The 18,307-nt window shown below is 39.1% G+C and overlaps 1 protein-coding gene across 1 annotated transcript in view; it reads left to right on the top strand.

Moving 5' to 3' along the window:
- Positions 1-18,307, top strand: part of LOC118432810 (transient receptor potential cation channel subfamily M member-like 2) — a gene marked incomplete in the record, with an annotated part of 28,481 nt that overhangs the window by 5,782 nt on the left and 4,392 nt on the right. Inside the window, 22 exon segments of the mRNA XM_035844430.1 lie at positions 63-246; positions 1,032-1,242; positions 1,765-1,991; positions 2,349-2,449; positions 2,968-3,102; positions 4,216-4,296; positions 4,507-4,530; positions 4,910-5,006; positions 5,691-5,901; positions 6,422-6,647; positions 7,151-7,281; positions 8,140-8,262; positions 9,184-9,370; positions 9,690-9,821; positions 10,667-10,775; positions 11,680-11,819; positions 12,364-12,538; positions 12,849-13,008; positions 13,548-13,738; positions 15,220-15,352; positions 16,769-16,956; positions 17,552-17,745. Of these exon segments, the coding sequence (XP_035700323.1) occupies positions 63-246; positions 1,032-1,242; positions 1,765-1,991; positions 2,349-2,449; positions 2,968-3,102; positions 4,216-4,296; positions 4,507-4,530; positions 4,910-5,006; positions 5,691-5,901; positions 6,422-6,647; positions 7,151-7,281; positions 8,140-8,262; positions 9,184-9,370; positions 9,690-9,821; positions 10,667-10,775; positions 11,680-11,819; positions 12,364-12,538; positions 12,849-13,008; positions 13,548-13,738; positions 15,220-15,352; positions 16,769-16,956; positions 17,552-17,745 (3,360 nt within the window).

The raw sequence follows: 18,307 nt of genomic DNA, 5'->3' as shown, positions 1-18,307 counted from the left end.
ACCCAGAACCTTTGGATTCTAAGTCTGCAATCCTAACAACAAGACTGTCTTGTCGCTTCTAGGGCTCGTTCCCAGCCAGGTACCACCTTGAGGACCCTCCCCCCGGCCGGGCGGCTCTCGACCCGAACCACTCCCACTTCATCCTGGTGGATGATGGGACCAACGAGCAGTTCGGCAAGGAGATCAAGCTCCGGGCAGAGCTGGAGAAGAGGATTTCTGAGCACAAAACACGAGCTTGTACACATGGTACCCGTCTGCATTTACAGTACATGTGTACATACATAGTACATGCCTTTGATGGATAGTACAAATTATAGGTAACTTTCTTCCAACACAAAGGTATTCATAGATCAAATTTTCAAAGACCACTGTCGCCTTCTTTAGGATCTAACTGATGACCAATCTCTTCATGATGTAAAGTCGCAAGAGTTACAAACACGTTATCTAGTAACACGTGATCTTACGGATACGAGACAATTTGTCAAATGTGCCAGGAAGTCAGTATTGATCCTGAAGAAGGCAACAGTTGTCGTTGAAAATTTGATCAGGGTATTTGTGTTGGAAGAAATAAGTTTATCATTGCACTATAATAATAGTACTACCAACACAGATGAGCTTCCATGCATTTGAGGGATTTTGGCTATCTTGGAGCATAGTTTGGTGCTTGTCTGTGACTGTGTGTGTATCTGCGCATGTATGCATGTTTCGGTGATTCATAACGTTATCAAAAATATTGCAACACGACCGAACAAGCTATCAAGCTGAAAGGCTTTCAAAACTGTATATCCTCAGTTGCTATTTTTTTGCCTTAAAAGTAAAATAATAAAAGAAAATTAATAAAAAACCATACCAACCCAAAGGAATAAATTTCAGACAAAATGTTCTTTTGTTAAAAGAAATTATAATTTTTGAATAAACCTAATTGATAGGCCCTAAGAATGGCCTGTCATGTAGTCATGAATGATGTATGATAAAGAAACTCAGTAAGAATATTTCAGTTTTACTGAGAAACAACTTTTTTTTTCTCCCAGCTCCTGGCTCCAGTTCAGTCTCCATCCCGGTCGTCCTACTCGCACTGCAGGGGGGGCCTGGGACTCTGGAAACTGTTTATCAAGGAGTGAGCAACAACACCCCTGCGGTGATAGTGGAAGGGTCCGGAGGTGCTGCTGACATCCTTGCGTACGGGTTCAACCATTCTCCGGAAGAGTTGGTTGCAGTGGAGGGACACGTGGGGCAGTATGAGTAAGCACTAGTAACAATGGCAAAGTATACAATCAATCAAATCTGGTCAGGCAACCATCTCAAATCACAAGCTTCAGCAATCATTTTTTTCTCAGTCCTTTGCATGAGTGGTTGCTGAATCCAGGTTGGAGAATATATATATATAATATCATTATGATAGACTATTGAAGAATATATGATAGCATGGGGTGGGGTAATGAAAGTCTTGAAGTGTTGTTGGTAGTCTTCTATATCCTTTAGAAGAATGTCCACCTGGATTTCCCATTATTGGGGCAACCCAGACTTTTCATTGTGTATCTTTAGATAGATCTTTAACGCTTAGTTAAGTACATGCATTGATACAGTGAGTAACTGTTATATTTTGTTTGTTGCCAATAAAAAAAGCATGAATTTTGTTATTATAAATTATGTAAAGTAACGAATACTAAGGACATTACTTAGCAATTTAATGTCTAGATCTAGGTTGATAGCTAGATTATAGAAAAGGCAAATTCCCAAATTAAATCATGAATTTCCTTTCAGAATCGTAGGCCGTGTAGACAAGCAGCTAGAGGAAGTGCTCAGAGCAAAAATAGTGGAGGAGTTTGGAGGGAGCGATCCATCAAAACTGGACCCAAACAAGCTGAAAGTGTGGACAAAATGGGTGGTGGACAGCATCAAGAAGAAGCAGCTCCTGTCTGTCTTTGAGATTGACAGTCGGGAATCTGCAAAGAACATTGATGTGGCCATGCTTAGGGCACTACTCAGGGGTAAGTCAATCATTCTTTTAAATGTAAGTCTTCAATTGTTGTTATCTGGGGTGGGTTATCAATTCTGGTATTCCAAAATCCAGGCACAGGTCTAGTACAGGTCCAAAGAATGGGTAAAAAATCAAGTCCCTTTTGGGGGGGAACAGGGCCAGCAAGACAAGCCGTTTTGTACCCACCCCTATTGGAATGAAAGTTGTCATCAAACTGTAGTTTGATAAAAAAAATTAAATGATAGATTTAATGCGTGTATCGTAGTTGTCCATGAGATTGAACTGGGAGTGAAAGACTTCTTTCTCATGAATATTTCACTTATTTTATCAATAAGAAACCATGCAATAAAATGATTTGATTCCTCAGCAAACAAGGATGACTACCAGCACCAGCTGAAGCTCGCTCTGGCCTGGAACAGAAGTGACATCGCTGAGACGGACATCTTCACTGCTGACAGGAGGTGGAAGGTGGGGCATATGTTGTTTATTCATTTGTTTTCTTTACACCCCTGTGCAACATAGCTGACGTTGGTCTCCCGGCATTTTACAGACCATGGTTGGGAGTAAGTTGCAAGAAAGGTGATCTGTAGTTGGAAGCTGGTTATCAGTCATGTGCCACGAGCATAAATGCTAGTCTCAATCCAGTCTAGTGCTGACATTGATTCTGAAGCTGTTTAGAGCAAAGTTGTTGGAGTTCAAGGTCCTGAGTGTGTGACAGAGGCCTAACAGTGGAAAAACATAGTAAATGTATAGAGTGCAAATAAACAGTCAAACACTGAAAAAAGTTTCAGCAGTTGGGGTTATACCACCCCTTATGGGGTGACATACCCTTTCTTCTAGCTGAATACAAGACAGGGATGCACCAGGTCTCCCGTCTGCTGGATGAATGGTATCGCTGGTAAAGAGTCTTGCCAAAGAAAGCATTAAGTTTTCATATCTAGCAATGTACTGAGTTTTGTCTTACATCAACACATCTTACCTTGCAGCAAGAAGAGCTGGAGGATCTGATGTACTCTGCCATTCTTGAAGACAAGGTCAACTTTGTGAAGCTGTTCCTTGAAAACGGAGTCAGTCTCAAAGACTTCCTGACAGTCAGAAGGCTACAGAGGCTGTACAGTGAGGTGTGATAATTACATTTTTTTTTGCATTTTGCCGCCTTAGCGGCAAAATGCTCTGAGGCCAGAATAGTGGCCGTTGTGATGTTGAGATGAACGGACCTGTTCAATTCATGCCAAACATTTCTATACCTGTTAAAACAGGCATTTTTTCAACAAGTTCGCACTGGCGCAGTGGTTAAAGTTTACGCATTCTAAACCAATGCACCCGGTTCGAATCCGGGGAGGTAGATTTTTTTTTTTTTCTTTTTTACACCATTAAAATACTAATTTTTACATCCATTTGGCCACACCAATTTATTTCTTTGGTTAACGGATTCGCCGCTTCGTTTTTTTGCCGAATAGAAATAAAAATTTAAAAAAAAAACAACTTAAAAATGCCCCGCAACAGAGCTCACTCAAAAACAGGCAGTGTAGTGAAATTTGCTGCAGTTCACGCAAATTTTAACAGGTGGCGTCTAGATCTAGATTCAGGCACATATGTGAATCTCTCCATGCGCCAATATCAGGTTTAGTTACTCTGTTCTATTTATATGACATAATTCTAATAACTAGAAAAAAACGTTCACACACGCAAACATTGGCAAAATGCCAGCTTTTTTAAAAGCACTTGTTTGTTATAAATTTTCTGTATTCTTTATCACTTGTATCCTAGACTTTGATTTTATTTTGTAATGACCTAGTAAGTATGTGTATCAAATCAAAATTGCTGAAATGCATCATTGAATACAGGCATTATTGACATCCATACTGAAATTCAAGTATATACATTACATAATAAAAAAGTAATATTAATAAGATTCCAATGTCAATGTAAGGCAAAATAATAGCACTAATAAAGTCATTTGTGCAAGAAGCAGCCACATTTCAAGATGATCTATACTATTGCTTAAAATCTTTTTCATTACATTACTGCATAATATAGAATTAAAAGTAGAATTATAGCTTCATATAATCAAGTGGCATAAAAAGTAATTAAGGAGATCCTAGTACCATTTTATAAAGAATCTTTAGTGTACTGTGTTGTGTTGTGTTGTGTTGTGTTGTTAAAATTTAGCAGAGTACAGTGAATTTCAAACCTTCACATTTTTAGCAATGACACTTTCCTGTTGTTGACAGATTCCACAGTCTGGTGTGCTGTTTGACTTGCTCCAAAAGCGGTTGAGAGAAAGGATATCATCATCAACTTCAAAATCATTGGTGAGGTGCCATTGCTTTTCCAGTACATAAAATATGCCTTTCATACAATTCCTGAGTTAGAAGAAATATTCGCAGCTTCTAGAGCAAAGTTAAATTGTTAATCTCTAACATTTGATTTTCCTAAATTTTCAGCTGTTCAACTCCAGTCTTTGTTGATTATTTGGTCTTTACCTCAAAGATTCTTACATTTCTTTTTTTGCTCATTTTCAGAGTCGAAAGCCATCCTCTGCAAAGGTAGTTGAAATTTTATATTCTTTAATTGTTACTAATTGTGATTTTTTTTGATAGAGCAGTGTTCATTTGCAATGATCATTCTTTTATAGTATTGAAACAGAGAGAATTTGTCAAATTATACCTCAAACTGTAACACTGTTGTTGAAGTGTGTAATATTTTGAGGCTCCTGATTAGCAAATGATAGAATGAATGAACGGTTATGGAATGAATGATTGGTCCATTCCTTGCCTGATGGATTCAGCCAAAAGTTGGCTAATTCTCAACTACACGTATTTCTGTGTTCACTGTTGTTTATGTAAAGTTTATTTTGTAATATCAATATTTACCAACACAGAATGATACATTTTCCTGCTAATATTTTGCTTCTTTTCCTGGCAGATCTCTGTGACTATGGATGATGTGGGCCATGTTATCCAGTCGTTGATGGGGGAGATTTATGTTCCACTGTACGAGAGAAATCCTGAAAGATATGCAGGCAAGTTCATAAATAAATTGCGACATCGTAGCTTACAACATTTCTTCTTTGATTTGTTTATAAAGGCTAGACATCCAGGTAAACAATATTCAAATACAATTCAATCTCTACAACTGGATAAAAAAACAGATATTTACTTCCGGACGTTTCGAGTGACATCCATCACTATTCTTCAGCCTCACTAGAATGAACTGGCAGAACAATTCAACACATTCAAGTACAGCTAACTAGAAAAACTGGTTGAACCACTAACTTGTAAGGATCATATGCAAATGTCACTCAAAAGTAAATCATGTTAGCATTGATTACATAGTTCCTCTTTTAGCTTTGGTCTTTTATATCATACTTCCACATCCTGCATTTAGAGTAAAATAATATAAAAGCAAGGATCATTCAAATATAATTTTGCTCACTAAGCAATTGCAATCTAGTGGAATGTGATCTTAAGAAAATTTCTGAATAATTTTCCCAATAGGTGTTGACCCAAAAGCGCTGTGTGAGGACCCAACAGGAGAGCTGTTCCTCTTCTGCGTTCTCCTGAACCAACAAGAGATGGCCTGGATGTTCTGAGAAGGCATTGTTAGCACCATTTTTGAGGAACCTGGCAGAGTTACGAGAGTTGATATTACAGATTTAGATAGTTCACCCTTACAGGAAATTTCTAAAATTATTTTCTACCAATAGGTGTTGACCCAAAAGCGCTGTGTGAAGACCCCACAAGAGAGCTGTTCCTCTTCTGCGTACTTCTGAACCGACAGGAGATGGCTCGGCTGTTCTGGGAAGAAGGGAAAGAGGGCGTGGCTGCAGCGCTGGTCGCCAGCAAGCTGCTGAAGTCCATGGCACGGGAGCTGGAGAACGACACGGAGATGAGCGAGGAAATGTTGGAGCATGCAGAGTAAGTATGCCAATGTTTTCTACAGAGCTATTCATTCTTTGGAATTGATGCACTGTACTGGAAAGCTTCTGGTCGCACAACAAAGATTAGTAGAATATCGGCAACATTCAATTACAAAGTTACTGCCTTGAATCTGAAATCATATTGCTAACTTCATATTCAGCTTTATGTTATAAAGCTGAATATTTGCATGATGTGATGTGTGTAAGTTTGTGTGTGTGTGTGTGTGTGCATGCATGCGACTGTGTGTGTGTGTGTGTGTACATGATGAAATGTGTTGAATGCCACATTTTAAAAATTCAAATATTTAGAAGTTGAATATAGAAACAGAGAAGCTTACAATGAGCTACATACTACTATTTTCAAAAGGTGTATTGAAACACATTGTAGTTAAATTCGTTCGTTCGTCCCATAGCCTTTTAATCTGTAGTTTTGTAGCAATGTAGTTAAATAGCAATGTAAAATCATGTCTGAAACACCCAGTATGTAGTGTGTGAAAATATTTTTCTATTTCTTCCAGCAAATTTGAGGACCTTGCCCTGGGCGTGTTGAACGAGTGCTGGGGAGAGGACGAGCTTCGAACCCAGCTCCTGCTGGTCCGTGAGCTGTACCTGTGGGGGGAGCTGACGTGCCTGAGGATCGCCATCAGTGGGAACCATCTGAACTTCATCGCACACAGCGCCTGTCAGGCACTTCTCAACAACATCTGGATGGGCAAGATGGCTCTGGATACCTCCATGATTAGGGTAGGGGAGGCCTGTTCATGATCACAATACATGTATATATACTTGTGTAGGTGTGTGTGTTTGTGTTTGTGTTTGTGTTTGTGTGTTTTGTGTGGGGGAGGGGGGAGGGAGAGAGGGAGTAAAGGAGGGAATGTGTATTTGAGTAAAGATGATTATGTTTGACTGTGTGTTTGTGCATTATTATGTTTGTGTGTAATTGTGTGGGTGGGTGACTGTTTCTTTGGACACTGATGTTATCTATCTTGGATTGTTGTGATGTTTGATTTGTATACAAAGGAGTAGGAGACTCAAGTATGGTTTTAATGCTTTTTCGTGATTTTGGCCAGCTTGTTGTTTGATAACTTCAGTTTTGGTAGACATGATACTGCTTCTCACAATCTCAATTAGGAACATATGCAAGGTTTTAAAACTGCAAAAATCTCATAGCTTTTCATTCTTTTTGATCAGGAATTTCAAAGACTGACTACAGTAAACCTAATGATGTATTCTTTTCTACCCACCAGTTGTTCAGCTGCATCTTCATCCCCCCTCTGGTCCCCGCTCTCATCTACTTCCGAGAGGACCAGAAAGAAGAGGAGACTCTGATAGAACCCCTCGGGACGGACGAGCGCCACTATTCTATTGCACCTGGCAGGTATGCCCAAATTTTGCTCTCATCATCATCATCATCCGGGCGTGCTGGTTGCACGGATGGCCATGACTCTCTTCCTCCATCCTTCCCTATCCTCCATAGCCTTGGGCAGTTCTTCAGCCGAGCAGCCAGTATCTTCACAAAGTTGATGTACATAATGTGTTTTGTGTGGTCTACCTCTGCTAGCATGACCATGTTTGGAAGTCCACACTAGAACGTCACTAATGATCACATCTCAATTTTGCTCTAAGTTTTTTCTTTTTTAATCATTGAAATGCAACTGTAGCAAGGAGATGAAACTATTAACAGTAGCAAGCTTAAGCTTGGGATTCAGTGATTTTTAGTGCATGTAATGTCAACACTTGTTATTCTACCAGGTACCCTACAATCACCATTGTTGCATTAGATCTGCAGTACAAGTGTTCTCTGGCTTTCTCAGTGATATTTAAAACTCTTGAACACCTACATATGTGAAGTGTGCATGCATTAGGGATGGCAGCTGTTTCATTGGTAATAGCTCTAAATTTAAATTTACCCTTTTTTTACCAAGTGCAAAATTTTGAGAATTGATACTACCTTACTTACAACATTTACATTTCATAGTTAGGACCTTGATTTAATATGCAATGTGAATGTTGTTGATGGTGTTTCACAATTTTTTTTATTGGTCTTTATTTTTTTTAAATGACTTTTTACCAATGATGATTTTGTTTTTCTGGCATCAGAAGACTAATGTAGTGGCTACATCTATCTATGTGTTTTTTAACCCGGTAGATCATGTTGGTGTTTTCTTGTCACATGACTTATGATATTGATACTTTTCTTAAATGTGAACAACATTTTACCATGATTTTTTTTCAGCATGAGGAGACCTGTAGTGGCCAGGACTAAAACCAGTGCAGGAATGATTGTGGATGACATTCCGGAGGGGGAAGACTTAAACAAGAGTATGGAGATGGTGGTAGTGCATAGCTCAGGGTCAGGGTAAGAGAAAATACTACAGTACTATTGTAACAGTGCTACCTTAATGGGCTAAGATTTGTTATTAGTACTATAACTTTTGGTACAATGGCCAAGTGGGTATAGTGTTTGCCTTGCATTTGGTAGGTCATGAGTTCAATCCCTGGCTGATATGAGTCATACTAGACTTCTAAAACGTCTGTTAAAAATGTTGCTTAGCATTTAGTATTTGGGAAAGAGTGTGTAGTTTACCACACACCACTGCCAGTGGACTAGCCCTCTGCTGTAGTGATTGCACAAAGTTGTGTGACCCACGGTAACTGAAAAGCAGATGGGCACCACTCTATGTGCCATCAGGTCCGGGAAGGACTTTGACTTTTTGACTACAACTTCTCTACTCAATTTTATCCTAAATGAATATGTTGCAGCGTCCCTTGTTTTAAGTGGAATGCTTACACCAAGTCACCAAACTCAGATTGGGACACTCTCAACTACAGTCAGAACAGGCAGGGATCTTTATTCGGTCCTCATTGGTGCTAGCACATGAGCACTGCCATTTTCAAAATGATTTTACAAATAATATTCTGATTACAAAATAACTGTCAGAGAACTTCTTTCTATTTGAGATAAGTGCACTGTAACTGTAGACCAGATGTATTATTTGAGTTTAATTTTTCTGAAATTCACTAACAATTTCAAGGATTTTACACTGACATGAAAATAACTTTCAGGAACGTTTTTTCTAGTCAAATATATGCACCGCGACTGTAGATGATGTTCTACATACAGTTCTGCCAGTTAATTCAAGTTGATGCTGAAGAAGAGTGATGAATGTCACTCGCAACGTTCTGTTGTAGAGATTAAATTGCCTTTCTTTCTTTCTTAATTCTTTACCTTCATAACGGTTACCTTCCTTACATGACTTGTACCTTTTGTATACCTTAGCCTGATCAACAATCGGCAAAAACAAGTACAGTTGAAAGAGGAGGATGAGGAGGATGAGGAGGAGTATGAAGCTCCAGCCACAGAGGAAGGGGAGTTGGATTTCCGCAGCAGTGGGAAGAGGATCGGCCTCCTGACCAGGTTCTATCTCTTCTACGATGCCCCAATCACCACCTTCATGCACAATGTGGTATGTTAAATGTTGTGTTTTCAGATATGATTATTATATACATCGTCTATTATTATAAATATATTATGTAAATGTATCCACAGATTTGTAACAATTATGTAACCATTATGCACAAAATTGAAAAAATATATTAAGTGTCCTCATGCACTTTCAGTTTTACTTTACTGTATTGTATTGACTCAATTGTATTGAGTTTTGTCAACTTCAAAAAAAGTCTTTTAAAAAAATAAGATAATCCCTGCCTACTGACCCTAATTTTTTCCAGAGCGAAACACTTTTTTTCATAGGCCTAACTGATGACAAATTTGGTTTATTACAGCTGTCCTATATCCTGTTCCTGTGTCTGTACTCCGTGGTCATCCTGAGACAGTTTGAATTTAATGTCTTATCAGTCATCGACTACATCCTGGCAGTCTGGATCTTCACTCTCTTCTGTGAGGAAATCAGACAGGTAGGTTAAATGTTTGTGTATTTGTTTGTTTGCTTGTTTGTTCATTATTTTGAATTGTGACGTGAAGCCAGGGTCCTCAATCTGAGGGAGCTTCAGGAAATAGGCTCAATCTCAAAAGTTATCTAAGACTATAGGGCTCAAAATACTGGGTGCATGTGCATCCAGGTGCACCCAAAATTGGAGCTGTGCACCCAATTATTTTCTGTGGGTGCACAGGGTGCACCCAAATATTTTCTTACATTTATGTATGTTAAGATATCAAAGAATACTAGTATACATCATATTCTTGACATTTAAGTGTTAGAAAGATAATAGAAATGTCTGTCATAGTACTTGAAGAATTTGATAGCTTGTAATTAAGTTTAGTATTAGGTTATTACTTATATTTAAGTGGTGCACCCACAAATTTTTCGGTGCACCCAATTTTTTAAGCTGGATACACTAGTGCACCTCATCCCAAAAATGAATTTCGAGCCCTGGACTAGTAAAAGGACCTTTCACACTTATTTCAAATGACATCAATGTGCTTGGCCAAATAACTAATCATGAATTAACTTTATTGCACGGTAATTGTACATGGTACAATGTATGGCAACAACTATTTCTGAAGCACAAAATACAAAATGGAGGTATGCAGCAAAACGTAACACCGTGACCTGTAGGAAAGCTAATCATGCTACTTGAAAACATATCAGCTTTCATCTCAAGATTAGAATATGCTAGAAAGTCAGTTACATATTATGCTGTTAGCTATATACATGACTTATAGTATGTTATACATGTTGTAACATGCACTTTTCTGCTTCAAAACCATTGGTTGATTGTTACATTGGTTGTAATTTCAGCTCATCACAACAGAGGCCAGATCAGTGTCAGGGAAGTTACTGGAATATGTCGGCAACTCCTGGAACCTGTTTGATTTAGCCAACATTACCACCTTTGTGGTAGCATTTGGTGAGTCTTGTAATATCAGTTTCTTTTAACTTTTTATATTTGGTTTTGTACTTTTTTATGTATCAACATATTTTAGAAATGCTGCAATAATGATACTAATTGGCATTAGCGTTCTACTTGTAGTTTCTTTCACAAAGTCAGTTATTTACCATCATTGTATACTTACTATAGCATACGTATTGCAGTGTTTAGCAACCCTGCCGCTGGATCATGATGTTAGGAGTTTGAATCCTAGCTGTCACTCACCTGACATGCATGCTACTGGACAGGCTTGCAGTCCTTAGAACTAGGATGGGACTTAAAGCCTTGATGATTTTGCTTGTCCAAAAGTGCCAGGGCAATTCCCATTATACTGTGAACCTGTAATAGTGTCTGTCTTCTCTGTCACAGTGGAAGATTTTCTCTTCAGTCAACCATAGTTGATAGGTATCAAATACCAGCTCAAAAAAGAACAAGGAATATAACGTTATATATATAGTCATGCTTTCAAGTACCAGAGTTACCAACTGAACCTAGGATAGATGTTTTCCAAATTTTGTACTTTCTCAGAACTATCATAGAGTGGAATTTGTTATCACCAAGCACAGTAGGGGCATCGTTGTAGGATAGTTTTAAAGAACATTTTGTAGATAGATAGGTAGGTGTGACAGGTTGTTCAGTGTAATATAACCAGCTGCTGCCACGCCGCGTGCCTGCAAAGCTGGTGTGTTACACTGAAGGGCAGTTATACAGGCTATATAGATACAGATACAGATATAGAATGCAGAACCATATGCATGACATTTTTTTTATATACTACAGGCTGTAATAGTGTCTGTAACAGTGGAAGATTTGCTCATCAGAGAGCTAGGCTCATTTGAGATAAGTGTTCACTTTAGCCATGACGTTTTTTTCAATACTACAGCTTTGAGGTTCTTCCCCGAGACGTTCTCTGCTGCGCGGGTCCTGTACAGCCTGAACCTGATGATCTTCTTCTTCCGACTCCTGCACATCTTCTACATCAACAAGGAGATGGGACCCAAACTCATCATGATCGCCAGGATGGTAGGGTTTTCTGTACTATCATTTCACACAAGGTAGGATAACAAACTGTCAGGATATGTGAAATGAAATGTTCTGGGGTAAGACACAACTAATCTGGTCTATACAAGTTAGTCTAGTTTGAAATCATTGAATTTGAAATGTCAATTTAACACAATTATGATAATAACTTAAGATGTTAAAACAAATTGCTCATTACTAACTATTACAGTGTAACATTAAACTAAAGACTCAAAAGCAACTAAATGATGACAGATAAGAAACAACGGGTAGATACTGCATGTTGAATAACACTCTCTATCTCAATCCTCTTCCTTGTTTGATTCTCCAACTGGTCTAGTTTGCAGCCCTCTAGTGTCCATCCAACTTGCTGACTGAATAAAATGTAAATGAATAAATCATAGTATGTGTATATTTCTTTAGTTGTCCTCTCACCCTTTATTGCCTTCAGATAAAAACAAAGCAATACATTGAGACAAGTCAGTTGAAATCGAATGTGTCTAGTACAATGTATTTGATAAGACAATATGTAATATTTTTCCCCCAGCTGAAGGATCTTATTTTCTTCATCTTCATCCTGATCATCTTCATCCTGGCCTACGGTGTGGCATCACAAGCCATCCTGTATCCTAACGAGACCCGGGCTGGGACCATCCTGCAGGGCATCTTCCACAAGGCCTACTTCCAGATATACGGGGAACTCTTCTTGGAGGAAATCATGAGTAAGTTGACGTTTATTCAATTCTCTATATTTCATACATCTTTAGAAAAAAAAAAGAGCTCTATTTAATGTCTGATGGCCGTCCCTAATGGATGTACTCATTTTCACTTTCAATGGGTGAAGTGAGGAATTTGGTGTACAGTGCCGAAGGGCACAACATCAGAGGATTTCAGGGCACTTAAACCCTGGATCTCTGGACTTTGAGCCAAACACCCAAGTGCTAAGTGATGCTACAATGTTGGGACAGTTATAACATAATAAAGTAACCGTATAAACTATAATGATTAAGATGTTTTACACTGTCCTTTCAGATGATGGTTTCACCTGTGAAGCTAACGATACCCTAGCCATCGCCACCAACCAGCAGAGGTGTCCCTCAGAGGTGGGGACCTACCTGGTGCCTGTCCTACTGGGGCTGTACATGTTGGTCACCAATGTACTACTTCTCAACCTCCTGATTGCCATGTTTGGGTGAGTTATGTGTTTTTAAATTCTGAGAGAAGATAATCCATACTACTAATAAATATTGTGAAAGAATGTATAGACTTTATAAAAATTAGAACATTCAAGTAGTGTAAACACTGGGCCTGAAATACCACCTGCATATGCATGTCAATGAAGGTAAAATTGACGCTGTGCAGGTGTTTCTGATGTCTACCTGAACCAAACCTGCACTGGTCCATGTACTGGGTTTTGATATACATGTGTTTTGATATAGGTTCATGTGGATTTTTACTAGCTGCATTGACAGTTACGACCTATCAAGTATAAAAGAAATAATGGCAATGGTTTCTGAACAGTTTTTAGTATGATCCATATATACTTTAGAAGTTCCTAAATTCTGAGTGATGCAGGCAGAAGGTTCAGGAAATTTTCAGTGTTACGTGCCCAAGCGCAGGTATGCAGAAAAAGTTATTGTTTCAGATAGGTATTTGGCATATTGCCTGGAAACCATTGTCTATAGCCTTCATCAACCTACATGTAACCTCTTTATTTCTCTGTAATTCCAGCTACACGTTTGAGAAGGTTCAGGAGAACACTGACAAGATCTGGAAGTTCCAGAGGTACGACCTGATCAAGGAGTACTCTGACCGCCCTCCCCTGGCTCCTCCTGTCATCTTCTTCTCTCACATCTTCCTCCTGTTCCGAGCCATCACCATGGGGTGCTGCAAGAAGTGTCGCCCTGGAGATAGCGTCATGAGTAAGATTTTTGTCTATTGTTTCTCACATTGATTTGAGTAACGGTAGTTAACCTTTATCCGCGGGGGTAACCTATATCCGCTGTTTGTAAAAACAGTGTATTTAGGGATGTCAAGTGATCGGACAGTGGTTTCAAACTGAAATATTTTGAGAGTATTATAACTTGAAGCCAACTTGATATCCCTAAATACCCTGTTTTTAAAATCAACGGATATAGGTTACCCCGCGGATAAAGGTGAACTAGCATCATATGGATTCCGCATGCTCGTCAATTTCCAGCCGTTTCCCAAAAAAAATTTAAACCATGCTGCAAGTTGTACAAAGCAGCTGTAAAATGAGCAAAAATATACTGTAGATGGCAAAAAATATCGGAAAATGGATACAAATGTCATAGAATGCCATGGCCAATTTGAGGCTCAACGAAGATGTGAAAGGACGAAAATAAAGAATGTATATATGACTGTGTAATCTTATGTTCAACCTTCCTGACACTTGCTTTCTGTAGTTCTTTTCTTTTCTGAAAGAAATCACAGATTAGTGTCCTATGAGCTTAAATATTAACTGAATTATCCTGCATTTGTGCTTTTGAATTATAATATGAAAAATTGCACAAACTCTACTTTCCCTACACAACACATTTCTTATGCCTCTCTCTCCTGTGCTGTAATTGATATGATGTGCCTGTGCTCTGTCTCTCCTACATCTATTATCTGATCAGAAGTACTGTGGTGAGGAGACAAGGAATTTTCTGCTGCACTTTCCAGATCCTGTGTAAGTTGCACTCTTCTGAAACTTCTATCTTCCTAACTCTGTTTCAAACCATCTGAGTCTCACCGATTCCAGAAAACAATGTTTTTTTAGTTGTAATGCTATTTGTTAAGGTTGTGATGGATGATTTAACTTCGTATAAGCCCCCCTTTCCTCTACTCTAGCAACCATGTGGCAACCAAAATTGGATTTGTTTAACCACTGCATTGATTTTAATGATTGGAATATGATATGCAAGAAGGAAAGTTATGATTTAAGGACAGCAAGACACTGAATGTGAAAAAGATTTCATCTTCATCTATGAAATTCGTTGAGTGATCTCTCAAGTCTCTGGTTGCAAACTCTAGTGAAAAGGGAGACTTCTTAACTGTTTGAATGTTGTTTACCTGCAAGTTTCACTTTAGAAGTTGATTATTATTGTGCAGGTTTGTTGGATTTATCTTTATCAACAAGGAGTACTTGTTCATTTATGTATGGTTTATTGATTATTGTACCTTCTCCGTGCTTCGTTCCCCTCTAACCAGTCATGTCACTGTGCTATAAGGCTACTTCAGCAGGCAGGAATCCTGGTTTAAGAAATATTTTCTTTGTGTTCTATTCAGTACAAGTTTTAAAAAGATCTTACTAATAGTTTGTCTTGTCTTAAGCAACTAAAGTTTGCAAAATCTCAAATAAAGCTCTCCAAAAGTAAGAATATGGCCTTGTTGCTTCCAGAGGTGAAGCTTGAGAAGGCTGAGAGGAAACAGCTGATCCTGTGGGAATACCTGAACAGTGAGAACTACCTGCAGCAGACTCGCAGGGAGAAGAGCCAGGAGACGGACGAGAGGGTCCATAATACACAGGAAAAGTAAGATTAGAAATCCTTTGAATAATAGTATTGAAATGTAAGGTAACTCAAGCAAGTAGGCAGATTTTGAAAATGGTTAGACATTTGTGGTTACCGTAGTATCAATTACCTGCAGCAGACTCGCAGGGAAAAGAGCCAGGAGACAGACGAGAGGGTCCATAATACACAGGAAAAGTAAGCAGTTTCCTCAAAATAACAATATTGCAAGTTCCTTAATAATGAGCTGAACAGTGAGAACTACCTGCAGCAGACTCGCAGGGAGAAAAGTCAGGAGACCGACGAGAGGGTCCATAATACACAGGAAAAGTAAGATTAGAAATCCTACAGTATTGAAATGTAAGGTAACTTACTTAGGTAAGGTAATGTACTTACTCGAGTAAGTAGGTAGATTTTGGAAATGGTAAGACATTTATGCATGGTTACCGTAGTATCAACTACCTGCAGCAGACTCGCAGGGAAAAGAGCCAGGAGACGGACGAGAGGGTCCATAATACACAGGAAAAGTAAGCAGTTTCCTCAAAATAACAATATTGCAAGTTCCTTAATAATGAGCTGAACAGTGAGAACTATCTTCAGCAGACTCGCAGGGAGAAGAGCCAGGAGACGGACGAGAGGGTCCATAATACACAGGAAAAGTAAGCAGTTTCCTCAAAATAACAATATTGCAAGTTCCTTAATAATGAGCTGAACAGTGAGAACTACCTGCAGCAGACTCGCAGGGAGAAGAGCCAGGAGACGGACGAGAGGGTCCATAATACACAGGAAAAGTAAGGAAATTCCTCCAAATAACAAGATTGTATGCTAATTGATGAGCTTTCTAGTTCGTTAATCTGCAAACTAACTGATTGGGCTATGACTCATTGAAAAGCAAGTAGCATTCAACAAGACAAGCATCTAATACATTCCCAACTAAAACAAGAAAATCTCCACTCAATGTACTAAAATATAGATTACATACACCTAAACGTTGCTGTAGCCAGCTGTAGGATTTTGTTTATGGGGCTGTTTTTTTGTAGATTTTTTGACTAGCGAGTGCTGAAGCCACACGGCAAGGGATCCAGGTACGAGCTTTATAGAGGGTTTGGGGGGGCATGCACCCCCAGAAAAGCTTAAAAATCTGCATTTGTTTTTATTATTTCAAAGTTCAAAATGAAAACTTTTGATAACAGTGCTGTCAAGAGAGGATTTATTAATCATTCTTTTGGGGCACCTCTGAATGTGTGTCTGAGAGAAATCATCTGTACCCCTCTGCCTACTGGCATGCAAAAGAATGGTAAGGAAGAGAGATGTTTTCCTGTGATAAGAGGGTTGATGAACTGAAGGATCTGGCTAGTGAACAAGACGAGCGGCTGACCAGGCTGGAGTAACAGATGATGATGATGACACAACATTTTTTACATTTTCCCATGTTGACAGGGTGGATGAGCTGAAGGACTTGGCTAGTGAACAAGACGAGCGCCTGACTAGACTGGAGGAACAGATGATGAAGTCCACCATGTCTCTAGACTCTATTGTTCAGGCCCAGGCCTGGATCATCAAGTCCCTACAGCAGAACAAGCTGGCAGCGAGCGAAGACGCACCTGAACTGGAAGTCACTCCTGCAGGTGAGCTATGCATGTCTCTTTTTCACCAATTTGTAAAAGCTTTGAAAATTCATTCACTCACTCCATCATCTTTTGCAGCAAGTGACACTTGAGAAGATAGTTTCTAAGACAAATCAAAACAATCTTCAATGTTGTACAATGTACATCTTCTCTCGATGCTTTGTGAGGGAAAGGCCCTACCTACATGCTTATGGTGCTGTCTTCAAACACCCCAGGTTGCCTCCATGTTTTTTTGGGGGGGTCAGCCTTTGAATTCTATGGTGTCCATCGTTAAGCTACTCTTGTCAGGCTAAAAGTTGTGTAAGACCCAAAAGTGGATCATTAGTCTAGTGTGCTCCTGTTCCAGTTCAAACCTTGCTCAAGTCAAACCAAGACTTCAAAAATGGCACTAATTGTTCTGATTATATAGCAGTCAGCACTTACAAGAAAGATCCTGAGAGTTGAACACTTTCCACTACCTGTAGAGTTGGGCCAGAAGGCTATACAATTTACAAATTGAGATGAAAAGTGTAGGGAGGACTTTAACTTTTGGTTTCTGTATTCATTAATCTAATTTGGTAGGTCTAAAAATAGCAAGCTTTGTTTTTCCTTTCAGAAAAAGCCCCGCGCGCAGCAGTGCCGAGTCTGACACGAGAGCCCTCCTCGATGAACGTGGGTAAGAGACCAAAGACGGTGAAAGGCCGGCGGCGCACGTTGGACAGTCAGCCTGTGCAGGAGATCCACCAGAAGGCCAGGACCACTCCGTACCCGATGTGTGACGTCAACAGGTGTCTGGTGCCGGATGATAAAGTGCCATGGGAGGTAGGATTGCCCTTTTTCTGCATTCTTTTTTTTTAAATCAAGTTCATAGGGTCTGATGTTAGCAGCATGAAGATGAGGAGCAGCCCATAGCAATAACTGTAGCAGCATCTCTTCTCCCTTAGAGTGACGTAAACAGGTGTCTGGTGCCTGATGATAAAGTACCTTGGGAGATAGGAATGCCTTTTCCTGCATTCTTATTATTGTTACTGTACATAGTAGAAAGTGTGCTTGGATTTGTTAGAGAATGTATGCAAAATAACTTATGTTTTTTCTATCTCTTTCTTTTATATATTTTCGAAAAATGAAAGTCTGTTCTTCTACTGTTCTTCTATTGATAGAACAAAATTGTCACCAACAGACTTATCTATTGTCCTATGTCTCTTTATTGCAATGGTTATTTGTGATAAACAAAATGTAGTTTCAATGTTTCAGCCATAAAGCTAGAGGTAAGGTGCTAAATTTAGTATTAGCACCTTTTCAATTTTGAAATCGAGAATTTTTTAATCCAGAGAATATGGTACTTGCATGACACTGTAATGAATATAGACGG

Source organism: Branchiostoma floridae, chromosome 16 (assembly GCF_000003815.2).
Source record: "Branchiostoma floridae strain S238N-H82 chromosome 16, Bfl_VNyyK, whole genome shotgun sequence".
In the NCBI taxonomy this organism is placed as follows: domain Eukaryota; kingdom Metazoa; phylum Chordata; class Leptocardii; order Amphioxiformes; family Branchiostomatidae; genus Branchiostoma; species Branchiostoma floridae.
The sequence above is the reverse complement of the archived record's forward strand: the minus strand, read 5'-3'. Positions and strand labels throughout refer to the sequence as shown.